This window comes from Phragmites australis, chromosome 21, assembly GCF_958298935.1.
Source record: "Phragmites australis chromosome 21, lpPhrAust1.1, whole genome shotgun sequence".
NCBI classification, from domain to species: domain Eukaryota; kingdom Viridiplantae; phylum Streptophyta; class Magnoliopsida; order Poales; family Poaceae; genus Phragmites; species Phragmites australis.
Genome location: NC_084941.1, coordinates 2,521,200 through 2,548,159, shown reverse-complemented (window position 1 = coordinate 2,548,159; position 26,960 = coordinate 2,521,200). Strand labels below are relative to the sequence as shown.

The following is a 26,960-nucleotide window of genomic DNA, read 5'->3' as shown; positions in this document are numbered from 1 at the left end:
GTTAATAGTACTACCTCGATGCAGGGCCATAAAGACCAAACAAGCTGGCTTAAACTACAGTTCGCGCAAGACCAAACAAGCATGCACGGATCAGGATGCTCTGACTCTATATCTTTTAAAGTCACATTGATTTTACTTCAAACAGAAAATGTTACATAATAAATTAGAAAATATTAAATTAATTATAAAACCAAAAAATATTACATAACTAATGAAAAACGTTGAACACTGGTAAAATTAAGATTCAATCTAAAACGTCGATAACAGATTGAACAGCTCTTAAATTAAAATCAGGCGACTTAAAAAAAAAGTCTGAGGATCCTAATACTGGCACCACACGACACGACGAAGCCAGTTCCTGTGCAGTGGCTAGTCCCTGCGACTTAAGCAGTCGCACTAGCGGCCGTCGGATGCGAAGCAACGGTCAAGGTCAGCGCGGAATACTGTGGTAATACTGTAGCAGGTATATGCTGTCGTAATACTGTAGCAGCCCATCTATGCCGTTCATCACGAAAAAAACGGAGGGCCGAGAATCGGTGCGGTCGTAACTTGCAGTCACCGGATCCCGTCGCCGACGCAACGTAGGCAGGGTGATGTCACTTGCCACTACGGCGCTGACGCCAGAAAAAGCTCGTCGTCTTCTTCGTTCCGGTTCGATCGCTATAAGAGGACTATGACTCGCACCCGGAGAGCCACGTCGAGGCCGAGCTGCTCGACTCCTCCTTAATTATTTGGTACGTGCGTGGCGATCAGGAGAGCGCCGGCGCACCAATGGCGGAGCAGCTCCTCTCGACGGCCGTGCACGACACGGTGCCGGGGAGGTACGTGCGGCCGGAGTCGCAGCGTCCGCGCCTCGCGGAGGTCGTCGCCGGCGCGCGCATCCCCGTCGTCGACCTCGCGTGCCCCGACAGCGCCGCCGTCGTCTCCGCCATCGGCGCCGCCTGCCGCTCGCACGGCTTCTTCCAGGTGAGAGACACGCCGCCGCCCGTGCATGCACGCACGCGCGAAGTTATTTACAGACCGGCGATCGCAACTGACAAGGCATGCATGCTACGTTTGATGCTGCAGATTCTGAACCATGGCATAGATGAGGGCCTAATGGCGGCGGTGATGGCCGTGGCGCGCGACTTCTTCCGGCTGCCCGCAGAGGAGAAGGCGAAGCTCTACTCCGACGACCCGGCCAGGAAGATGCGGCTGTCCACGAGCTTCAACGTGCGCAAGGAGACGGTGCACAACTGGCGGGACTACCTCCGGCTGCACTGCCATCCCCTCGACCAGTTCGTGCCCGACTGGCCGTCCAACCCTCCCGACTTCAAGTACTTTTTTTACCTTCTGAATTAATCAACCCTGCTTACTTACTTTATTTTATATAAAAGTTAAAACATGCAACGATAAATTCTTACTGCAAGAACTAGCAGCTAAGCGTGCAAGAGGCTTTATTTCCCTTAAGAAGACACACACACAGCATTTCAAGATGGGAAAATTAATTCGAGAACGTTTCAAATATATACTTATTGAGGCAAAACTAGCACCTAATTTCGGGTAAAAGACCTTTCAATTAGCAACTAGTGGCGATTCGGACCAACGTTCCAAGGAAAAAGGGAAAACAATCTTGACCATTTTCAGGCAGTAATTTTGTTTTGGCAGAAGCAGAGTCCCAAACTGTTTAGGAAACTCCTAACACGTTTCAAATAAAGGATCTCCTAGTGTTTCAGTTTATCGAGTGCAAGACATAGGTAATATCCGAGCTTCATATCTTCAATCCTCAATAGTCACTATAGAGGTACTTGTGTAGAGTGATATGAGTGTGTATATATGTCTATAACAAGTATATATATTTAATATTATATATTTTCTAAATATCGTATATCAAAAAAAGTATATAAGAATAGTCTGTATTTTACTCAATACTTGGTTAGATGTAGCTACTATGGAGTAAGATATGAAAACAACATATTTGGAAGCTAATCGTCTCGGATACATATGTTATCCCCTATCTAAGAAGTATTCTAAGATATTCGGGAGTCTAACGATACGAGTAATATATGTCTTGAGAAGTCTGAGTAGGATATGTCTTAGGTTACTCTGACTATATAAGACGGAGAGAGAGGAACGTCCAGATCAACTCAACAAAAATGAAAGCAAAAAACAGAGCACTAAAGCTTTAGCAACTCACGCCTTCAGATCTCAGAAGTCGTGAACCCATCATCAAGTCTAGTCAGATAGAAAACTAACATATATTGAAGATTCACTGCAAGTATAATCATCTCCCCGACTAGATCTCCAGTAGTAAGTGCACAAAAATCCGTCTAATTTTTTAGGTTAGATTTATCCACCAAAAATCATTATACTTTATGATCTGAGAAAAATCAATATAAGATATAACATAGGTTTATTATCTAACTTGGAGGCATAGACCTGTATAGTTCTACGTCTCGTTATGATACTCTTCTGCGACTACATCTCTATTTTTTATTTATATATTACCGATAATCAAATACAAATCCTCAACGTTTTAGAGTTGTATTGATGTTCATTTTAAATGGATATACAGAGACAATGGATAATTCAGGCATTTCGCCCCTTCTTTCTGGATACATCATACATCACAAAAGCAAGCAATCACCCGTGCGTTGTTGAACGTTCTTGAAACGCGCGGACCAAATAAGATTCTCAGACGTTCGGGTTGTGGGTTACACTTTACAGCATCAGAACAAACAACTTTTGATGGTCTGCACCGAATGGACGCTTTGTAGACCGCCAGGCAAAAAACCTACCAGGTCTAAAACCAGACAAAGCCACGTGACGTGATTCGTGGCACCGTGGATGCACGCCGAGTTGACCACCGTTTTGGCCTTCGCGTGACTCCACCATGTGCTTTGGGCAGTCGCGGCTCTCACAATGATCAGCTGGTTAGGGCACAGAACACGGCAAAGCGACACTGGGGCAGGGGCCAAGCCAAAAATTAGATATAGGATGGACTAATTAAATATGGAGGAACTAATTAGAACAAAAATTAGATTAAACTATTGTTACCATGTGCTGATTAATACTTTATTAACTAATGGCAGCGTCCTTAGGGGGTGCCAAGCCCCCTTTACCTATACCGTGGCTTCACCACTGACTGGGACCGATGCTGTTCGTGGTCCACTCACTCGATCTAGGTGCAAGTGCAAAAGTTAATGGTTGATATTTCTTTATCATTTTAGGTTTTTGATTGAATTAGTTGATACATAATAGTTTAATATGGTATCAGATTTTATTTCACGAGAGGAGCCTACGCGGGAGGAAAATTGTTAAGTATAAATAAATTATTCTTTTTTCATAAACTTAGATTTTTAAGTGAACTAATTTAGGTGTAATTACACATATTAATAACGGTGGTCACATCTAAGTAAGGAAGCACATGTAGAAACACATGTGGACTGGGGAGCACGGAGAAACAAGAAGAAAAAGAATCACCATGCCACGTGCAGATACAGAGCATTGTGACAACAACATGTTCTCGCGGAATCCAGACACAGAACACTGTGAGAACAACATGTTCTCGCGGAATCCAGACACGTCGCAACGTCAGTTGTGTAGCTCGATGCATCGTGCATCATATTTCAGCGACAGCTGCTGTTCTTGGCATGCAGTCGCGAATTTGCAATTTTGTTGCTCAATTAGTTGGCCGCTTCAATTACGAAGCAACTAGGTTGTTCTGTTTAATAGCGTGACTATTCTCGATATAATATTTTGTCATATAATATTTAATTAATTATATTGTACGTTGACTCTTTATTTAGATATTTGATTTTTATAGTATTTTTTTAAGCCTATATTTGATATGAATATTTCTTTTTTTCTATTCCAACCCTAATTTTAATTATTATTTATTTTATTTTATTTGGATATTTTATTTAGATATTTTGCTTCCCAAATATATGAAAATTAAACTGCTAATTTTTCATAATTGTTAATTCCGAATTTAGCTATTTATGAATCGTATTTATATGTACTTTTTGGGTAAATTTAGACTGTCAGATTTTCATAACAATAAATGGTCTAGATTATTTTTTGATTAACGTGATAATTTTATGGCTTTTAAGAGAGAACGTGAATGCAATTTTTCACTTAAATATTAAAATAATAGATAGATTTTTTATAATTGTTAATTTTAAATTTAACTATTTATAAATTGTATTTGATATATACTCTTTGGATAAATTCAAACTGTCTCGTTTCATAACAATGAGCGGTATAAATTATTTTCTTTTTTTGATTAATTTTATGACCTTAAGATGTTATGCTCCTTTTACACCTTAAATATTAAGATAATAAATAGATATTAATTCCTGACACTGCCGTGTTCTTCAGGGAGATCATGAGCGCGTACTGCAAGGAGGTCCGGGAGCTCGGGTTGAGGCTGTACGCGGCGATCTCGGAGAGCCTGGGGCTTGAGGCGGGGTGCATCGGGACGACGCTGGGCGAGCAGGAGCAGCACATGGCCGTCAACTTCTACCCGCAGTGCCCCGCGCCGGAGCTCACCTACGGGCTCCCCGCGCACACCGACCCCAACGCGCTCACCATCCTGCTCATGGACCAGGACGTCGCCGGCCTGCAGGTGCTCAACGGCGGCAAGTGGGTCGCCGTCAACCCGCAGGCCGGCGCGCTGGTCATCAACATCGGCGACCAGCTGCAGGTGACGCATCGATCATATATATATATCGTTCTGCCCCATCCCCCCATACATGGCTTCGTCCAGTGAACTGCAGCAGAGCAGAAACGTGCTGACTGAACTGAACACCGATGGTTGCATGCAGGCGCTGAGCAACGGGGAGTACAGGAGCGTGTGGCACCGCGCGGTGGTGAACTCCGACAGGGAACGGATGTCCGTGGCGTCGTTCCTGTGCCCGTGCAACGACGTGGTGCTCGGCCCCGCGCGGATGCTCGTCACCGAGGAGACCCCGGCCGTGTACAGGAACTACACGTACGACGAGTACTACAAGAAGTTCTGGAGCAGGAACCTGGACCAAGAGCACTGTCTGGAGCTCTTCAGAACTTAGGGACCGTTCGTTTCAGCGGCTTTTGGCTACTGTTTTTATCAGAAGCTGACAAGTTAAAAATCTAAATAAATAGTTTTGCTAAAAATGGTTTCTGAAAAAGTCGAAGCTGAGAAATTAATTGAGAATAGTTTTTAAAAAAAAATAGTGTGTTGAGGAAGCCAAAATAATATTGTAAAATCCAACAGCTAAAATCAAACATAATTTTTAAAAAAAAACTAAAAGTACAACTTTTTAGAGAAAACAGAAACAGAAGTCTCAACAAACAGACTCTTAGTATTAATAGTAATACTCGCATTACATAGTGCATTCCTTGCTACTGCTCATGGGATTATTTGTTTGTTCAGTTCTCTTGGACTTTTGCAGTAAGCGACTTTCTGCAGTGGCACTAGATTAAAAGAGGGCCAAAAGGGGCTTTGGTTATAATCACCAGAGTTGAACAGTGCCCGATTATTTCTTGGACAATATCCTCCTTAGAGAAAATCACACAGGTCACTTGAAAATAAAAAGGAGTACATGGATTTCTTAAGAAATTCCAAATTGTAGTTTTGTGATATACATTATCACAGAAACCATGTAATTTCTTAAAAAGTTTTATTGGAAAATGTGCCAATTCCCTCTTTTTTGGATAGATATTACTTTTTCCTCTCTTTTTTAGTTGAGGAGGTGCATATGTATGTTGAGAAAATTTCTTATTTGTCATTGTAAGATAAGATAATTCTCTCTGTGTCATCCTATGAAATAAACTTCCTTATTTGCTATTTCTTCTAGTTTACATTTTTTTTCTCGTCACGGCATCTATTTGACCTATAGAAAAGATACATTTGCCTAAGTGAAGGAGGATAACAGCCTAGGGCGTGGCTGCTGGTGGCAAACGGCGGTAGGGTCATAGTGCTGGCGTAGACACCGTGATGGGGATGCCCCCTGTAGCAGCCCTCCTCGCCCTCAGAGCCTTCCCCTTCCACCCGCTCTTGCTTCTAGGAGTGGTTTATAGCTCAAGCTCTACCATCGTTCACTGCTGGTAGCCACGTATGAGGCTATTGTCCTCCTCCCTAAAGGTAAATGTGTTTTTTTATGATTCAAATGAAGGGCAATGATGATAAAGGACTAAAAATTAAAAATAGTAATAAGCAAGAAAGTTCATTTTGTAAGATAGCACAGAAGCAATTACCTCATATTTCGATGACTAATAAGAAATTTTCTCTGGTATGTTTCATGGTCAGGCTTTCAGCGCCTCATGGGCCTAGCGCGTTCCCCTCTCAAATTCGCGGCCCAATAGTGTTTGCGGCTATCAAGGTCCAAGGAGCCTAGTAGCTCGCTCGTCATCACTCGCAGCCCATCAGCTGAATCGGCTGCGGGCCGCATGGCGAACGGCAGGGCAGGTGGCATCCGGACTCGAGCCGACGCGCGCGAGACTTCTCCACCGCGCCAGCTGAGTAGTCGTCGCTGCGCGGCACGGGCAAAGACGCTAGAAAAAGTTGCCGAGAGCCGAGCCTTTACACGCGTCAACCGAGCGATGGTGCCCGGCAACGGCGACGCAGGGAGGGAGACGCTCGGGCAAGAAGAGTTGCACCGCAAGCAGGGACATCCCGGCCGGCGGCCATACGAAACCCAATCCCGATCGACGTGCCCAACGCCTCGGCGCGCGCTAAGCTAGCTGCACGACGTCACCCGAGTGACACCGACCAGCTCAACCGGCATGGCCCCGACCACCCCTGCCACGGGCGCGGCGGCCTGCGCCGTCGCCTCGCCTCGCCCGTCGCGACGAGCGAAGGCAGGGCCGCCGCGCGTTCCCTCGGGCTCGGGCTCCCCGCGCTGCCGCCGCCGCCGCCGCCCGGCCTCGCGTCGCAAGGCCAGCCCCGCGTCGCCTCCTTCTGTGAGTGTTGCTTGGCGCTTGCCGCGACGGCGCGATATATGTGAGCAACACTTGTAACACGGCACGGGGGGCTGTGGTTTTAATTACGTGTTCATTTTTCAGGCAAGCGCCTCGCGAGGAACGTGGTGTCCATGGCCGTGGGGGACCCGTCGGCGCCTCTGGCCGCCAACGAGGAGCTCACCGGGCTCGTCAACGCCTTGAAACAGGAGGTGCGTACGCTCTCTCTCTCTCTCTCTCTCTCTCTGCTGCTGCTGCTGCTGCTGCCGTGCGTGCAGTGGGACAGGGTCGAGGACAAGTACGCGGTGACCACGCTCGCGGTCGCTGCCACGCTCGGCATGTGGAGCGCCGGTGGAGTAGTATCGGTACTGAACCATCACCATCGTGTATTTTTGAACGAGGTTGATTTCTGAATCTTTAATTTTCTGCACGGCTAGATTAACTCACGCCGACTTTGGTGTTACTTCTCAGGCAATCGATAGGCTCCCCGTGGTTCCAGGTCTCAGGGAGGCTGTTGGAATTGGCTACAGTGGGGGTAAGATCCACATCCGAGTAAAAACGTCAGATTAGTTACATTAGTATGGCCGTTAATGTATAACGTGACAAATGTGGAATGGTTTTGCATGCCAGTGGCGCAGTACATGCGCAGGTTAGTATGGTCTAATATGTTCAGATTTGTTTGCTTGAGGAGATTTTATTTTATCGTTTGCAATGTTCATCTGGCTATCCTGAGACGCTGTACACGCGGAGCTTTCTTTTCTACTACCACACTATTCATCTGCCGAGTTTCACCTTTTTTATCTGCTTTTCTGATGCAGTCGTTTGCGTACCGGAACCTGCTATTCAAGCCTGACAGGTAACGAAACACGGCAATTTTATCTAACCTGCAAAAGCCTGCCTATGCACATGATAGAACGTATCGGTGAAACTGTTTCAGAGTTAGCAAGAACAAAAGTCGAGAGTCCGGATGGATTTTGCCCCTGCTTTTGTTAAGCTATGAATCGTCAAGAAGCAAATTATATAGCCTGTTCTGAACATCTCCACTCCTAAAAAAATGTGAACCTCATTGTGCCGTGAAGCAAAATCCTTGATCCAATATACCCTGAAATGAAGTTCAGTAACGCCTTCCAAGTTTAGCAGTCGGGGTTCACACGAGAGTCCGGATGTCTTTGGACTTCACACGAGGCGGGGTTGGCACCGGGGCCAGGACCCACCTGGCATATGCGTGCTACAGGAGCTGCATTGGACGGATGCCCTTGGAGCTCACAGATTCATGGAGCTTTTGGATAACTGTCTCCAACCATATTCTTTTTATTTCGTTTCCTTCCCGATTTTCTTTTCTGTTCTCATTCCCTTTATTTCATCTCATCTTCAACAACTTCCATTCGAACGGAATCGCGAAGGGAAAGGAGAGAGAATCCCGACATGGAGGGAATGACCCTGAGAATCCCTTCGCGACGGGAACCGTGAAGAGAAACAGTTAGAGCGCTGAAGAGAACGAAAATCCCATCGTGAAAGGATTGTGGCCCCTAAACAGAAACTGTTAGACACAGTCTAAGATTAGTTTGCAGCCCATGAAAGCAAAGCCCAGGAGTAACACGGAAAATAATCCCATGGAACCGATCTGGTCGTATGTATTTAAGGTCTGGATCTAATTTATAATGTGATATATGATAAAAATTATTATAAAATTTATGATGAAAACAATTGAAATCATGTGTGATGAAATAAGGAAGAAAATAAATTGACATGTGTCACATTTTAAATTAGGTATAGACCCCAAATGCATGAGATCAGATCTCGTAGGATTATTTTTCATACATATTGAGCGTTATGCATGAGTAAAATGCTTCGGTCTGGCGCCCGCGTATTGTTCGACGCCGAGGGAGTGTTACTAGAAAATAATCATATGAGATTTGGTCTCATGTATTTGAGATCTAGATTTAATTTTATCGTGACACGTGAAAATTTATTTTCTTCTTATTTTATCACACATAATATCATTTGCATCCATTATAAATTTTATGATAATATTTATCACTATAAATTAGATCTAAATCTAAAATCCTGCACCGTTCGCGCCGCGGCGGTGGCGGCATATTCAGCTGATGAGCACCGTTCGCTGGGTAACCGTGTGAACAATAGCAACAAGCATGCTCAGGCTAGCGGTGTTGTAAGCCAGCAACATCCGGTGCTGTTCCTGGCCATGCAGTCGCTTTGGCCAAAGGACCAGATCACCCGTACCCGTACGCGCATTCGCGCTTTTACCATGTGCCAGCGGCGAGCCCATGAGCAGACCCCCGACCTGAAGCCTTTGCTAGGTGTTCTGGAGAGAAAAAGAATGCTGACGCTAATCAGTTCGGGAAAAAGAAAAAGAAAAGGAGAAGAGGATGGCGATAGATCAAAGCCAGCCCTAGCTGGACTGAAGAAGATTACGGGACCCCATGGAACAGCAAGGCTGCAAGCTAGAGGCCACTCGAGCAAAACCGTTCATATTGCTTTTGCTACAGCATTGCTGTATTATATATGCAGCATATTGTAAACTCCAGAGATGTCCAGATCTTCCTACTGCTGTATGACTGTATATGTGACTGCCGCTGACAATGGATTTTTTGGGGCAAAGATGGGCGATTAACAGCATTAAGCTGGGCCATTTCTTTACAGAAATGTGCATATTACATTCACGAGTGGCTCCGTAACTGGACTGGCTCTCCCATGATCCAGCTTCGTCCAACGATTGATTCCTTACCTTGAGGTCAAACCCAGACGACAAGGGTCCTCGAGATCAGAGAATCTTGTCACGGTGTCCAAACACGAACACGATGTCCATGTGCAGTTCAGACGCCGCCGCTCACCAGTCACCCCAGCTCTCAGGGTCAGTAGCTAGCTTAGCTCTGGATCTGTTCGTGTTCTTGAGGAAAATTTACTTCCACTTGGATTAATAACAGCAATATCTCTCTGCAAATGTAGGTTAGTAGGCAGAACTTACCTAATTTTCATGTATACAAATCACTCTGAAGTCTGAACTCATGGACGTCGCCAGCAGCTAAATTAAGTCCAACTCTGCAAGACTGCAACAATGCGGCGAGGAATCTTCTTCCCTGACTTGTCCCCAGCCAGCCAGCCAATCCGAGCCCTTTTCTGCTCCATCGTCTATCTGGAGCAGCAGCATTTCGCTTCGGCGGTGCACATCATGGAAGGCGGTATTTCTAATTAGCAAGGCCAGCAGCGTTCATGAACTGAGAAAGGGGTCAATCATGCATGTTCTATAATGAATCCTATCCTCCCTGGATTCTTTCAAGCTGTGAAGCATTTGTTGCTACAGTACCTGGAACTTGGTTATCAGGAATCAGGCTTTGCTATTCCTCGAGTATCTGATGCTTCTCTCCATTCACAAAACAAACTTATCGTAGATTGTAAGCAGAGTAAAGGTGCTACTTGGACCATTCTATTCTTCAGTCATAGCATATAAGATCAACTGGGTCGCCGAATTGCGTATCCAGGAAATAATATCTCACTTCGTTAAAAGAACAAGATTACCAGCTCAAACTCAGAGTACAGATCTTACCAACTGTAAATAAATAAACGAGACACAAGTCGCACTTCAGTCTTCAGTCATAGCAGAACATCCTAATGTAAAAGAGGCCAGACATCAGTCGGTATTTGAATTGCAGCTGCAGGAGACATCACAGTCCAGCACGTCAGCTTCGGATTGTACCATCACATGCCTTAAGTATGAATCCATGAGACTAGGGGCTGTTTGGTTGGGGGCAAAGGAGTCCAGCTAAATTTTGACCGTGCTTTGAAAATTTGATTTTTGTTTGGTTTGAGATCAAAATTTAGTTATATCTTGAAAAAATTTGATCGGACAAAAATTTTTTATAGCGTTTCTGGAAAAATCTTAGATGGTTAAATCATCCGTCAAAATTTTTTGGCTAACCAAATTTTAGTTTGGCCTCAAACAAACGTCATTTTAATAGCTAAAATTTAGCACTATCCTGATTTGGACTCTAACCAAATTTTAGCTTGGCTTGTTGGGGATGAAAAAAAACCAAACAGCCCCTAGATAACAAAGCCCGGTAGAAACGCAAGACGTAACCATCAGTTCGTTACAAATGGCAGCTTCAGAACTCTGTATTCCCTGCACTGCCATTCCATGTACCGCAGGTAAAGCATTAAACATTGGGGCACCGCTGCAGATCTCGTTGTCTTGCCTTTCCTCATCGCCCCCAATGATGGCAGAAAAGCCCAGCCCCCAATTGCTACCACAGCTTTCCACTCTACCAACCTCTCCCCTCTGCACATACACGTCATTTTTTTAAATGGAAAGCTTTATTAACACACACCCCTCTGCATAATATAAATGCACATAGCTTAGATACAAAATATACAAAGACACACGCTTGAAAGAAAAAGTATTGCCGAACAAGTTGAAATCTAATCACCATCAGTATGGTTATTATACTTAAGCTTGAATGTGGAGTCTAGTTTATCATCCAAATCGAATGAAAAACTCACTGCCACTTTATCGAGATTCCCCTAACCCCTGCACCACATTGTTATATAGATATATTATACTCACGTCGCTCTCGGCTCTTAGTGCCTTGCCTTCCTTAACCAAGAAACATACAGCCAGTGATCTATGTGCCTGCCTGCCTTAGTGCGAGTATAAAAAGCGAAGCTAGCTGCTACTGCTAGTGCCATAAAGAGAGTGAGTGGCAGCTGATCGAGCTGTGGTCAGTGGCCGGCGATGGAGGTGCTGAGGAGAGGATGCAGTATGGTGCACTTGCGAGTTGTGGTGGCGGCTGTGCTGATGATGGCGACGGGGCTGCGCGCGCAGCTGCGGGTGGGGTTCTACGACAACGCGTGCCCGGCCGCGGAGATCATCGCGCAGCAGGAGGTCAGCAAGGCGGTGGCGGCCAATCCGGGCCTCGCCGCCGGCCTCCTCCGGCTCCACTTCCACGACTGCTTCGTCAGGGTCAGCCACTGGATCCAAACTGCTCACACTTGGACTGCACAGTCCCATCGCTCCGTTGCAAATGCAGCAGCTAGACCACGGTGTTGGTGCGGGGAATCGACTGCTGCTGGACTGACCTGACCGTGTGGACGTGATGTTGTGTCTCTCGCAGGGGTGCGACGCGTCGGTGCTGGTCGACTCGACCAAGGGCAACACGGCGGAGAAGGACGCCGGGCCCAACACCAGCCTGCGGGGCTTCGAGGTCATCGACCGCATCAAGGCGCGCGCGGAGCAGGCCTGCTCCGGCGTCGTCTCCTGCGCGGACATACTCGCGTTCGCGGCCAGGGACAGCGTCGCACTGGTAAACCAACTAACTATATACTCCCTCCGTTTAATAATATAAGTGTATTTTATTTTAAAAAATCAAATATTATCAGTTTTGATGGACAGTTAGTCAAATTATATATATATATATATATATATAATATAGATTTTGATTTAATAGATTTGTATTTCAAAGTACTTTTAATACAAGATCAAATTTATCGTAATTGAAAACATATTATAAAATTTTTAATAGGCAATGTTTACTTTTTGATTTTTTTAAAAAAAATACATCTTACATTCTTAAACGGAGGAACAATATCTTAGTTTAATTAATCTCACACTCACTGCAAAGCAAGCATCGTTACTTTAATTGTCATCGCTTTTGTAGTGTCAGTGGACGGTGGTGGTAGCAATCCAGCAATGATCTTTTTAAACGAGACATGATCATATGAATTTGGAACCTAATTAAAGCTGGGCTGCCACGTAGGATTAGTAAAGTAATCTGATCTCTGTCCCCAGCTTTTTGACGCACACATTGCCCGCACCACATGATGCCGCAGCTGCATGCATGAATGGCAGGGGAACTCGATGCTTGCATGGGCCCAGCCATCAGGCTTGCTTAGCACATACGCCATTGTCGCGTTTTTATGGATCATTCGTGTTGCTTTTCGCGTGTAGGCCGGCGGGAATGCGTACCAGGTGCCGGCAGGGCGGCGGGACGGGGCCGTGTCGCGCGCGTCGGACACGAACGGGAACCTGCCTCCGCCGACGGCCAACGTCGCCCAGATGACGCAGATCTTCGGCTCCAAGGGCCTGACCCAGAAGGAGATGGTCATCCTGTCCGGAGCGCACACCATTGGGGCCTCGCACTGCAGCTCGTTCAGCAGCCGGCTGTCCAGGTCGAGCACGACGGCTGGGGGGCAGGACCCGACCATGGACCCGGCGTACGTGGCGCAGCTGGCGCGGCAGTGCCCGCAGGGCGGGGACCCGCTCGTGCCCTTGGACAACGTCTCCCCCAACGCCTTCGACGAGGGGTTCTACAAGGGCGTCATGGCCAACCGGGGGCTGCTGTCCTCAGACCAGGCGCTGCTCAGCGACAAGAACACGGCCGTGCAGGTGGTGACCTATGCCAACGACCCGGCTACGTTCCAGAGCGACTTCGCCGCCGCCATGGTCAGGATGGGCTCCGTCGGCGTGCTCACCGGCAGCAGCGGCAAGATCAGGGCCAACTGCAGAGTCGCCTGATCGATCATGCCGTGCATCCTTGGCACATCACCATGCTCGTCGTGGAGTTGTAGATTGATTTGGACCGGACGTGATAGCATAGCTTGTTTGTGACTTGTATGTACGCTGTGTACGTGTGCGTGTGTATGGCTGTGCAAGAGCTTTGTATTCTTTGGCTGATTGATCTGTATTATATCGCCCCTGAGGTGTCTCTTTTGAGGGGAAAAAACTTAACTAGCGGTTAATAGTGTGCCAAATGGTGCTTGATAAAAGGCTAGTTGTTTCGTAATAAAAGTAGTAACATTAATTGCTGGTTTGTCTGTGCTCAGTCAACTCTGTCGTGGTTTGCTTCCATAGTTAATAGAGATGTTTGGGCCTCTTATCTGCAAGAGATTAAATCTTATATTTGTTTTTTTTTTTGTCTTACTAAGGTAGATTTTTCTTTCAGTAGTAGATGATTTATCCATTGATAACAAATATAACTATGATGACTTCGTCAATCTTTAATTTTCACATATTCGGTCCGAGTGCGTGCGTGTTATAGTGTGAATGTGTATGTACGACTACGAGTTGTACTGATGTTTTTTTAAAAAAAACTCTATCGTGGTTGAAATTTGGATAAAATATGATTGAAGTTATCGTTTAGGAATATATTTCTCAGGGTCTGTTTGATAGAACTCTACATAATCTAAATTCTTCATGTGAAGTGATTTTTTTTTAAAAGTAATTTTTTAAGGTAAACTCTATGCAAGAAGTAATTCAGTGGAGAAAGTGAATTAGAGGAAGCTAGCTTTTTCAGCTCATAATATCTAGTTTATTTTAAAAAATTATTTTCATAAAATCACCCTGTAAACTAAAAACTATAAATTATTGTTTGACAAAGCTTCTAATTTTTTCACTCTGAAAACTCATGTGAGAGGTCTTCTAAACAAATCCTCAGTTACTAGAGGGTTTTGGTTTGATTTAGTTCTTCGAACTGGGCATCGATGACAAGTGAATCAACAGGCTAAAACTCGAATGTCAATACGGGCTTCTAGCTCTCGACACTGCGAGACTTGCCCGTTTGAGTGGGCTCCGTGACCAGTTTCTTAGTGGGCCTTTCGAGCCGTGGCCTTTTATACATTTTTTCTTGAGTGACATGGGCCTCTCATCGGCTTTCGGAGTCTACATATACGATGTCGCATATCAGACTGGACCGGTTAGATCTTGCTATACCACCTTCTTTTCAGATGCACCTCTTTTCTTTTCTTTTGGCTACTTGCATACGGCGATTGGTCAAGCCTTCAGTCTCCAATGCACATCTCACACTACTACAAAATAGTCACTTGTGTCTTTTTAAAAAGCGTCAACAGCAACGGTTTCTGAACCGACACTGATAATCAATATCAGTACTAGTTACTAACAGAGCTATCAGTGTCGGCATTATAGGTGTTGGTTTCTAACACCAACCAGCACTGGTACATATTACAAGCCCAAAAAAGCTCACATTTTAGAAATAAAAATGATTTCAGCGCGTATGCATAGAACCAATGCACCTACTGATTTGGAGAGCACCGACATCATATTACAAAAATGAATGCATCCAGTGGATATATCAATATCATCGTCCTAGAGAAATCACACATCAGAAACACATTTAGCTTTCCATGTTTCACCTCCGCCATTTCACATAACCCAACATTAGAGCATATCAGAGACTCTGTATCTACAAATATGATCCACTAATTCATCAACCAAACACGTTACACACAATAGATCGATACGTATAAGCCTCATGAATTCTCACTTCACCAACCAGGCCACCACAAACTCATGGTCAAACCACATCACCACCAAAATTGAACAAATTCACACCAAAATAGATTACTAGAGAAAAAAAAATCATCTGCAACAAACTCACCAATCCGCGGATCGGAGAACATAGTTAGGCTGTAGTACTGGAAGAGCCATATTGTGTGGCAAAATCTTCTGTTCGAAAAATGTGGAAACCAAGATTCACCGCAAAGGAGCTGATACGAGGGCAATTGGTGACTATGGTAGCTCTCAAACCCATAAACCTAAAATTTTAGAACCACTATCGATTGGGGAAAAGAACCGAGCAGTGATTAGAGACAGAGAGGTGAGAGGGGAGGAAGAGTCGCACCGGACGAGTACCGCTCGTGTGAGGGGACAGCGGTGGGGAGTGGAGGGTGAGGAGGCCGCAGGCAGCATGGGCGGCGAACATGTAGAGAGAGAGAGAGAGAGAGAGAGAGAGAGAGAGAGAGAGAGAGAGAGAGAGAGAGAGAGAGAGAGAAGGCTGAGAGCTCTATCGGTGAGGGGTGAGGAGATAAGGTTGAGAGCTCGTACGCGGACTTGTTCACGAATACGTTTTACCTCTGTAAAATTTTAGGTCCGGCTCAAAGAGTATCACTGCTGCTCCTACTAACGAACTGGCATGATAACAATTATTAATGTCGGTCCATGATTACGAATCGGCACTGAAGTATCAGTATCGGTTGTTAACTAGAACCGACACTGATAATAAGTATCAATGACGATTCAATCCGGCTCGATCATTTATTGAACGCAGAATGTTACGAACCGGTCTTGATACTTCGTTAGTGTCGGTTTGTGTCTAACCGGCACTGATAGGACGACACGGTTGACCTATTATGTTGTGTGTCATAAATTTGAGCGATATTTTCTCTAAAAAAAGGGCATTTGGATAAATTAGTAGAGTCTAATGTATCCAACTTATTTACCAGTGCAAGCATGAAAGCAGCATCCCTACATATCCGTGAATATGCAAATTAAGCTTCCGAACTAAATGACAATTTTATATTAATTTAATTTCCTACCTCGCTTTGTTCTTCTGTTCTTGAATTGTCTTGTACTCCATACAATAATGGAGCCAAGTATTCCTACTATCTTAAGTCAGGCGACGTACTACGCATGCAATAACCAGAGTACGTTCGTACCCCTGCTGTGGACATTTCATTTCTCCTGCTAATTGAAGCAAATACTACTACTGTACAGCCCACAGTGGAAAATACTACTACTACGAGTACATTTATACAGCCTTTCGTACTCCTACGTAGGTTTGGCCATTGCTCATCGATCTGCCCAAATGGACCAAATTAATTAGCATGTACCATGAAAATTGAAATAACATTAATTTGGACAGAAAACTGATTTTTCGTCACGGGCTTTGCCTTTATTTCATTGAAACGAAAAGAATCATAGAATCATATGATCTCCTTCACTGTAGTGCATGCAGAGTTCTGGCTTCCGGGTGATATTTTCGCGAGCATCGCATCGATCGCTTTCAGCTGATGCCTGATGCTAGCAGTGGTATATAGGCACATATATACCCTACCACTGGGTCATATCTTGCATGCATGCATCATAACGAACGGTAAATATCCTGCAGCTTCTGCATCATGCATGCATCTCTGACATGCTTGCTTCCTTGTTGGTGTGCAGCAAGGTTTGCAACATATCGACGTCATCCAATATATTTTTTCTGTACTTGCGCAAGTCATGATGAGAACCTCTTGAGTTTTTTTTCTAAGTAAATTTCAAAAACCTATAATTATTTTAACATATGTTGCATAAAATTATAACTTCTAGTCTCTATTTCAAAAATCTATAACATGTTGCAAAAAACTACAATTTTCTCACGGTAAACCCACTTATCATCCTATATTACATATAATATAGGAGGATTAACCATGGTGAGAAAGTTATATTTTTTTGCAATATGTGTCAAAATAGTTGTATGTTTTTGAAATAAGCACTACTAGTTGTAATTTTTTACAATATGTGTCAAAATAGTTATAGATCTTTTAAACTTACTCTTTTTTCCTTGGCCCAGCTGCCTCCCAGCCTATAGTGGTTATGTCCCAGTGGCGGATCCAGGATTTTAGATAAGGGTGGTCCAACTTAATATTTTTTTTTACAAAACTAAAGTTTACATTATTATTAAGGTTTATTATTCTGGATCTCTTACATGAATGGATCATACTGATTTTTGAGAGAGGCAGAGAGAGGTGTTTACAGAAGCAGCTGGTTCCATGATTCTGGCGTTCTCCTGGCCGCTGCCATCGTGCAGATTTGGAAGTGAACCAGCGGTGTTCATATGAACTAGGCCGGAAGAGGCGTGGGGAAATTTCTGGGAGAAGATCACTGATGGAGAAAACAAGGAGGGCAGGTTAGGAGAGGCCTCTTGATCCTCATGGCGAGTCTTCAAGCTACTCGTGATATTGCTGCTGCTGATAGTATTGCTGCTACTGCCAATACCACTCCAGATCATCTGCTGAACAAGGGAGGTCTGGAATTCCTATGTTCATCACTGCTAGTGAGAGAAAGAGGACATAGAAAGATAAGTTCTTGTGCTGCAACAAATGCTACTCTTCCTTGCCAGCTCTCTCTCCTTGCATTCTCTGTGTGAAAATCTTAGGGTGGTCCGTGGACCACCCGTGCCACCCACTGGATACGCCCCTGTTATGTCCCTTATACATCAACATATATTAGGAAGCAAAGCTGGCTAAGTTTTTTTAACCAAATCTGTATGCATGCTTTGATCCTATTACTTTTCCATTTTTCAAGTCTTTTATTTTTCAAAATAGTATATGTAGGGCTTCAAAAAGAATTAGCATACATGGTTTTAAAGCATCATTAGTTCATGACATGGCTTTGCTAACTAGCAAAACCTTAAGAGCTTAGTATCAATTTGCTAATACTTTTCTTTTACATGACCCTTGGAAATTAACTTAACTTATGGTGATTATTATATGCACAATAAAAGCATAATTATGCCTAAATTCGCAATATATGCACGCAAGATAGAGATCAGAAAAGTCACTTCCTAGCTCTGTTGATCACTCAAATTTTATGAAAAAAGGTTGTATGTAGTCAGACGGAATTAAAACCTTTAATTAGACCCTACAAATGCTAGATCTCTATATCCATACTAACATGGATCGAATTAATAATAACAATTGAATAGTACCCTAACCTCCACGGAACGTAACCCCATACTGTTAGTCGTAATCCAAGATCACGTCAAGACATATAACACATCAACAGCTTTAGTCGGCTCACGAGGACTACACACAAAACCACCATTGCACGTAGATTGTCAGCGCCGACGACAAAGCGCCATAATTGATTTTCCTCACGACTAGCAGCGCCCCCACTTGTTGCATCCCCACACCTCCTATGTCAAAGAAAAAGAAAAAGGAGGAGGTAGATGAAGCCATGAAGTGTGAGTTGAAGGTAACTTAGACCTTGGGGAGACAACCGTTATAGCGAAGCCATCATGCATGCATATGCATGGCCAGTCGTTGCCTGTGGGGAACACGCAAGCATGAAGGTTGCCAGAGGAGCGTAGCGATGCATGTAGAGCCTTCCGTTCTCGGGGAGCGAGCCAACGCGGGGAGCAGGGTGGGGTCTCTGACAAGTGGTCCCGGGAGAATTCGGGCCCACGTCGCGTGACAAGGTCGCAGGGATCGGCGCCCCGCTCTGCGTCACGGCGCCTAGTTTTGTCTCGACTCAAGCCTTCCTCACGACGTACGGTACCCTCGTTACATGACACGTGGGACCAGATAGTTTCTGGACCCACCCGGCAGGGAGGTGGGAGCGGTCGCTCTCCGCTGCGTGGCGGAATTAACGGCGTCACAGGTGACAGGTGGGTGTAGAAGGGAATGAGAGCCTGCGCTGGCGCTGCCACGTCTGCCATCGCCACCGCATGCCTGCCTGCTACCTTGCGTGCCGCTGCCAGATGGGACCACGCCTAGTGGACCCTACAACGTCTCCCTGGGCCCCCACCGTATGTACCCAAATCCTGTGGCGGTTTACACTGCATGCACTCCCATTGTGTACAAGCGAGAGGTTAGTTTGGAACTAGGAAAAACTTCCCTATTTCTTGGAGAGTTGAATAGTTTTGCTAAAAAAAATCCTATGCTAAAAAAATGAGATGATGCTCAAGCATGAGATCCAAGATCAATCTTTTTTTCATAGCGTGTTTGCCTATACGAATGCTCATGTGCCAGTCCTTAGCAAGTAGAAACGTAAACTGATAGATAAAACACGTCAAGGGGTCTCTTTTAATCTAGATGGTCAAAGTTGATCTTTTTTTTCTTTGTACTAGCAATATAATATACCTCTTTATGCTTTTCTTCTTTTTACTAGAAATTTCATCTATCTAAGAAAGTGTGTGGTTCATGCGAGACACTCCCTCCAATTTGTACATTACGAGAGACGGCATTGATCCCAGCATATTACGACATTGGTCGAGCATGCGAGACTGCTACTCCAAGTAGCCTAGATAGCTAGCTAGGCCAAAGATAGGGATCAAGTGGCCAGGTTGGACTTTCTATCCAAGAATAACAAGTTGTTCAACTCCACAGTTTTGTTATTTTTTTAGGATAATTTGGCCAGTTGTTCTGCCATTTCATCAAAATAGAGAGAGAGGCAATATTTACACTATCGCGGCCATGACTAAGGTGCTCAAACAACTTGGACAGTTTGTGTCATCATTTGGTTTGTTCTAGCTAGAGTGCTGCAACCACACCTAATTCATCTAAGTTTTTAAATTAGTATTGTTGTTCCCTTTTGTGATAAGCATGCATAGTACCTGGTGTTATGTCAGTGTTTGTCTAATAATATATCTCATCATGTAAAACTCATAATAGAACGTAAATTACCTGGTGGAAGGTTCAATTTTTTTGATTTAGCTACACTGCATATCAGGGAAAACTTTCTCGATCATACCACAAAGACGTAAAAATACAGGACAACATCTTATTAGGTACTACAAGCAGGATTAACCTTATCGACCGGAGCTCGGTAACCGAAAATTCACGATTACCGCGGTAACCCGTCAAAAATTCAAAAAAATTCGGACAAAATTTATTTGGCAAAATTTAAAATTTGGAAAAAAAATCGTGATTTTAGCCGTTCGGTAACCGGTCAGTTTGGACCGGTTACCGAGCGGTTTTTGTGATTTATTGAACGGTTTTCTCGAATTTTCTGTATTGTCGGTAACCGCTCGGTTTTCTCGATTTATCAAGCGGTTTTCTCGATTTTCAGTGAAGTTCAACAAAAAACCCAAAAATTATCTCAATCTTGTAAAATCAATAACTAATTCATCTGAGCTTCAAATTAAGTGAAATTTTTTTGTTGGTTTCCTTGTGACATGATCTACATGATAAAAGTATTTATGCTCATAAAAAAGTTCAAAATTTTCTGTGAGAAATTGTATTTGTTAAACCAAGTTAAATGCATAGTTTACTCTTTGCTAATCCAAAAATCATGAAACTAATTTTGTTAGTCTTCTTACATGATCCTATGTCTTTTAAAAATACATGAACTCATGAATTAGTTATTATAACATGCATGATTGTGTAAATGTGTTGCGACTAGATTAATTCATAACTGACCCATCACACCTCAAAAATTAGTGAAACCACTTTCATTAGCTTATTTATACTATGATTTATGTAGGAAAAATAATAGTAGACGTGAAAAAGTTAATTACAGTGTTGTTTCTTAACATATTCACTTTATGCTTGTGAACTTTGTAAAAATCATAGAGAAATTAATAAAACTCTAAATAAAGTGAAATCAATTTTAAAGATTCTCTTAAAATACGTTTTACACAAGAAAAATATGTGTTTGCATGTTACATTTTTTCTTAACATGAGTTAATAACTGAGCCGCACGCTTCAATTTTTTTATTTTTTTTTCAAACTTCCTCCCTATAGAATATGATGCAAACGACATTATTTTTGAAAAAAAAATTCACAGAATGTCTTAGAATTGTGTCTAGTTTTTTTAAAGATTTTTTTGATTTTTTTTTCGAATTTTTTGAATTCAAATTCAGTTACCGTTCGGTTTCTGAAACGGGACCGGACCGAGAAAGTCGGTAACCGCGATTTTTGGGCGGTTACCGTCGCATTTGTGAACCGTGACTACAAGTGAGGTCTGAGGTCAAATTTCGTTGGTACGTGCATAGATGTTAACAGATTGTTATGGCTGTGTGCTTGGGACATTACCCAAACTTTGCTTCACAATGGTCTGTGAGGATTGTAATAACCCCTATTCTGAGTAAAATCCCTCTCCATTCCTTAAAAAAAAGACTGTTATCGTGGCCAAAAAAGAGTATTGATAATATTTTGAGGAGCTTAATCTATTTGAGAGACCATGTTTCCAGATGTCAATGCATGCTTATTACTACAGGATTTAGCTGGCCATGCATTAAGTAGGTGTGTGGCCCTAGCAAAGGAGAACTCAAAGCTTCCCCAATATAAAAGACTTACCCAGTACACAAGTATGTAGTTATCCAGAATGTCATCGATCTACTGTTAGAACAGTACACTTAACGAATTGAATCCGATGCCAAATTGGTGCAATACCAAGTGGACCTTCGTTATCACTTTGCAGCTTGCTCATGTGTATGAACAAGAAAACGATTTGCCGGGATGGGCCATCTGTGTATACATACGATCGAAATGTTGCCCTCAGAAGGATCCTTGAATCATTTCATTTGGCCAAAAGGGACTCCAATATTAACGCTTGGATTCTAGACCACCGAAGAAATTAATATCTCATTGTGATATGTATTCTTGAGGAGTTGCGGACCTGATGTTGTGGTTGCAACTTGCAACAGCTAGGTACCTTGCAGGCTAGATGTGAAAGAGACCGTTGAAAATAACAGAGACAATGCATATATAGTGTTGGATTGGTGTCACATGTCGGTCTTCTTTGGATCCATGTCACAACTAGCAAATCTTGTTTGTAACATGAGAATTTTATAGGAAGATAATTTGATTCCAAAAGTGTTTGGAAAAATTTCCAGCTTCAGGATCAAACATATTTGTTGTTTGTAATAATCCATGTATAGTATTTCGTTTGTTTAAAATCACTTATGTTATCTGAATACATGCAAATAATCCATGTATAGCCTTTTTTTTTTAACTCTAACAGAAAACACTTGTTTATTACCTCTTAAATATCAGAAATATTTTAACATATCGATATATCCTGGCTAATAATACATGCTTGTACAAATAATCTAAAACATGGCCAACTGGTCCTTGTATTCAGACGTATGCAAGAAACATGTTGCATTTCTCGACCGAGTTCGGTATAATAGGCTGGTTAGGTTGTATAATACCGCTAAAATATGTTGGATGACTTGTTGAGTACTGAATATTGATTTTGTTACAATATCACAAAACAAATACAATCAGTTAAAATCAAGCAAGATCTTAATCCTTTTCTGTTATGCAATGATTATCTACACTTAATTTTTACTACTTCAGGATATAGCACTATCCAATTCTGATCAATTAGGGTTCAATCTATAAAATGTTAAGCTGCCTCTCCATAAATCTAATACTAAATGGGAAAAATGAAAAAAAATCAGTAACCTTATTAGGGGATTATTTTCCCTTTAATTTGAAATGGTGGTGCCTTCAGCACACCACTTTATCATGATATATACATATCAATTTCAGATTTAGTAGATGTTTAGCTAAATTAATTCATCAGACATGGCACTAGGCAAAAAGACAGAAATAAATAGGGTGCATCCCCACAATTTTTTCTATAAATTTTTAGAAACTCTACATAGGATGTTTTCTTTTGTAGAACTATACAGAATGGTCCATACCCCATATATATTGATAAGATAACGACACCCTAGCTATCACGTATGTCACGCGGATGCCCTTTTCTTATGGTTGTTATGAACATTTTTGCAACATAACTGCTTGTCTCCATTGGAAGTTTCAATAATTGATCTCAACATTCACCATATGCACACAATTAAGCGTCAATTTACTAATGTAGAGACAATGTTAAAATGCTTGCAGTCCTAGAAGACAATCTGAACGAGAACAATAGCTATATATACTTGGGGCCCAGAAACGACTATTATACGCGATGCATCTATGCAAAGTATAGAAGAAGGTACTAGAGCATGCACCTCTATATAATGATCATGATATATGTAGTTCCCTAGCTATGAGAAAGACCGCTGATAGATTAAGTATCTTGTGTTTATGTCCATAGTGTGAGCATGGTTGGAGGCCCATTAATCTTTACATGCATGTTTACCCAACGACGACCACTGCTTTTTTAGCAGCCAGAAGACCAAGGAACCACCAGGATGGGGCCTTATTGGATTGAGCAAAGTACAATAATGAACTAATATATATGTAAATATATAATCCAATCATTTAACTCAAGAATTTCTCTGGTAATTTTTTATCTGGAAGATCTTACCTTTTCATATTATTTAACTAGGATTTGAGAAAGCAGGGGGATCTCATCGTCGTCATGCAATCTCAAATGTTTCAATGTATATCCTAGTATGCAAATCCCGGATCAATATAATTAGTACCGTTGCTGAATTCAAGCAATAATTAGTACTATGGAAAAATTCAGGCCAGCACTTCTGAAAGTTCCTAGTATTGCTGAATTTACTGTACATATCGTAACTTTGCACTCAACTACATTTGCTCTTCTTACTCGGTTAAAATAGTGATTCCCTGATTGAATTAATCCGCGCAAAAATAACATTGTATACGGCATGTACAGCATCGTACAAGGTCGTCATGTATGCATGCATCAGCAGGAAACTTAATTTAGAACTGCATCAGCCAGCAGGATTTCTTATGAATCTTGTACGAATTACAGACAGAGAGCTGCAGCATGCAGTTACAGAAGCAGAAGTGGATCAGAATATCAGATGCAGGCATGCAGCAGCCAGCAGGGAAAGAATTGCACAGAAACCAAACCAAGAATGATAATAGTTGCAGAGATGTGGATGCAGAAGTAGAGTATAGATATCCATGAAAAGCATCTGATGTTCTCTAGGAGAAAGACTAGGGTCTGACCTGATCTGATCTGGTCATCATCCAATAACTGCCTCTGCTACCTTGCTTTGGGAGGAGAGCCTTGTGACCTTGCCCAGTGCTGCTTCATGAAATTAAACTAAAAAAATTACATGATCCAAACAGTAAGATATACACACATTGGACTGACTGTTATCATATGCAGAGAGCACAGTGCAGTTCTTTACTGAACTCGGTCAGAGATTCAGAATATTTACAGCTACAGTGAGCATGATATCATACTCTCCAAATAAGGCTCAAAAAAGAGAGAGAAGAACACACATTGGTTAAGCAAAGCAAGAAAATTAACATGAGCAAGATATCATCAAGAAATAGTAGTTCATCAACAATTACACATGCAGATGCAGTACTGTGGAGTTATATACGCAGCTGCTCCAAACATTGTCTGATGACCTGATCTTGATCAGTTCACGTGTCAGTGGCTCAGTGCTAGGCTCAATTTCTCCATTTTGCTGTTGGTTGCCTTCACAGCCCAAGATCCAAAGAGCAGATCTCCTTCCCTGCCGTCGAGGAACATGTTGACGACGACGGCGAGGGCAGCTGCAGGAGCGTCGACGCCGTCCGGGTGACTCTGGCGCCATCTTCGCCGTCCGGTGGGCAATCAAGGTTCACCCCGAACAGCCGGACCCGCTTCGGCCTTGTCGCCTCCACCGCAGACGCCGCGACGAGCACAGGCACCGACGCGAGCACCACGGCGGCCGGCACCTGCGGCCGCAGGAACAGCACGTGCCGGCTGGGCGCCGGAGCAGAGGCGCCATAGGTGCTGTAGTCCTGCCACGGGCAGATGGGCACGGAGGGGAGAGGCAGGCGCTGCACCGACGCCAGCGGCGCCTGCAGGAACGCGACGTCCTGGCGGCGTCGGCGGAAGTCGATGAAGAGGCGGCCGCGCGCTGCCTCGCCGACGCCGCGGCCGAACGAGACGGTGTCCCCGGCGCCGAGGCGCTTCTCCTTGACGAAGCGGCTCCAACCCTTGGTCACCACGTAGCTCTGGCTGCTGTTCCAGTACGAGTACCGGAACCGCCACGCCTTCCCCGCCCGGTCCTCGAAGCTGAGAACCAGCCCCTTGCCGCCGCCCTCCGCCGCCGCCGCCGCGTCCAGCGCGGGGAAGTAGCGCTCCGCGTGCTGCTTGGGGATGACCAGGCGGTTCAGCTTCCCCACGTCGCTCGGGGTCACCACCTTCTCGAACATGTGCTCCTTCTCCACCCACGCCGCGCCGCTGCGAGCCCTCTCGGGATCCTCGAGCCCGCCGTGTGCGGGCGTGAACTCCATGGGTCTCCTTGTCTCCCGCCTCTCGAGCTAGCTCCGGCTGCTGTAGCTGTTGACTTTGACTAGTATGCTGGCCTGCTGGGAGAGGGAGGATCTGGTCTCTGGTGGTATGTAACAGTACTATATTACTATTCTTAGAAGAGTGAGTTTAGGGTTATATCAGCTCAATATTATATGGGGATATATCTTTGTTGAACTTGCTAATGCATATTTTTTGCTGTAGATATGGAGTGCTATTTGTTCTTGTGATAGGATTGGTGATGATCCAAGATAGGGAAGAAATGGGGGCTAGCTTGGGAGCACTACTGAAGGTTGGTTGTTGCATGCCTTGTTGGTGTATGTGGCTTGTGAGATTTTCAGCAAAGGCACTGTGCTGTATGTATCATTAGAGTAGGCATGCATGCATCAGTGTACATGAGAATGAGATACGGAAGGGAAATGAGGTTGGGAGGAGCAATACAAGTAGCCAGCTGCAACCTTTCTTAAAGGAGGAAGATGAAGAGGCATCGTCTAGGCTAGCCAAGGCCACTGGGAGAAGGAGATGGAGAGAGGGGTGGGGCCCACAGGACACGGATGATAGGGCTTGAGGTCATGCGAGAGCATGGATGTCGCTCTCAGCCTATTGGGATCCTCTTGCAGTCTAGCTCCTCCATGGATGGACGGATGGATGGGAATATGAATGATCTCGGCTGGCGGCTGCAGTCATTCAGCAATTGCATGTTGACACTTGACAGGATGATGAGATGCAATGCAAGTCGATGGGAAAATATCTATTCCTGAGAAGATAAGGGACAATATCTTTCCTTCTTCTTTGTAAATGCTTTTCGTCGATGCTTTGAAGGTATCAGATTATCCGTTGGTCAATACATTGCATAATACTCCCTCCAATTATAAAACATGACGTATTAGACAAGGTTCGATCAAACTTTTAATATATTGACTAACAGTAGCTTTAAAAGTATTTAGTTTGGAAACAACTAGATTATATGTGTAGATTTATCTTTAAAAATATTTTCATAATATCACAAAATTATTAGATTTTATAAATATATTTTAGTAGAAAATAATGACCAAAGATATGCATCAGAGATCGTATCTTGTCTAAAATACCATGTATTTGTGACCGGAGGGAATATAATTAAAGAGTTTAAGGATGTCTCCACTATCACTATCTTTTAGTAGCTCAAACCGGTAGTGAAAAATGGTAATATCATTATTGGTTCATGACTTAAACTAGCGATGATAATTACATAAAAAAAATAACGCATATGGTTCACATACAGTTCATCATCGTATATCATATATAGTTCAGTACCGATAATTATCACATATAACATATGGTTGACATGCAATTCATCATAGACATA

General features: G+C 43.5%; 3 protein-coding genes and 1 pseudogene across 4 annotated transcripts; 3 read left to right on the top strand and 1 right to left on the bottom strand.

Annotated features, from left to right (window-relative positions):
- Window positions 1–678: 678 nt before the first annotated feature.
- LOC133903282 (flavanone 3-dioxygenase 2-like) lies at window positions 679–5,510 on the top strand. Of its 2 annotated transcripts, XM_062344585.1 has the most exons (4): window positions 680–966; window positions 1,069–1,316; window positions 4,360–4,684; window positions 4,806–5,510. In XM_062344585.1, exons 1-4 carry the CDS (start codon window positions 772–774, stop codon window positions 5,046–5,048), a joined length of 1,011 nt encoding a protein of 336 aa, XP_062200569.1. In that variant the 5' UTR covers window positions 680–771; the 3' UTR covers window positions 5,049–5,510. The 2 variants fall into 2 exon arrangements, with proteins under 2 accessions (XP_062200568.1, XP_062200569.1); XM_062344584.1 differs by having other exon boundaries at window positions 679–1,316.
- Window positions 5,511–6,738: 1,228 nt separating this feature from the next.
- Window positions 6,739–10,786, top strand: LOC133903284 (protein CURVATURE THYLAKOID 1B, chloroplastic-like; annotated as a pseudogene).
- A 198-nt stretch (window positions 10,787–10,984) lies between these two features.
- On the top strand, window positions 10,985–13,733 carry LOC133903283 (peroxidase 5-like). The gene is made up of 3 exons (XM_062344586.1): window positions 10,985–11,896; window positions 12,048–12,236; window positions 12,881–13,733. Exons 1-3 carry the CDS (start codon window positions 11,669–11,671, stop codon window positions 13,445–13,447), a joined length of 984 nt encoding a protein of 327 aa, XP_062200570.1. The 5' UTR covers window positions 10,985–11,668; the 3' UTR covers window positions 13,448–13,733.
- Window positions 13,734–24,117: 10,384 nt separating this feature from the next.
- LOC133903551 (putative B3 domain-containing protein Os10g0537100) lies at window positions 24,118–26,071 on the bottom strand. Its single transcript, XM_062344971.1, has one exon. It carries the CDS (start codon window positions 25,594–25,596, stop codon window positions 24,793–24,795), a length of 804 nt encoding a protein of 267 aa, XP_062200955.1. The 5' UTR covers window positions 25,597–26,071; the 3' UTR covers window positions 24,118–24,792.
- Between the last annotated feature and the right edge of the window lie 889 nt (window positions 26,072–26,960).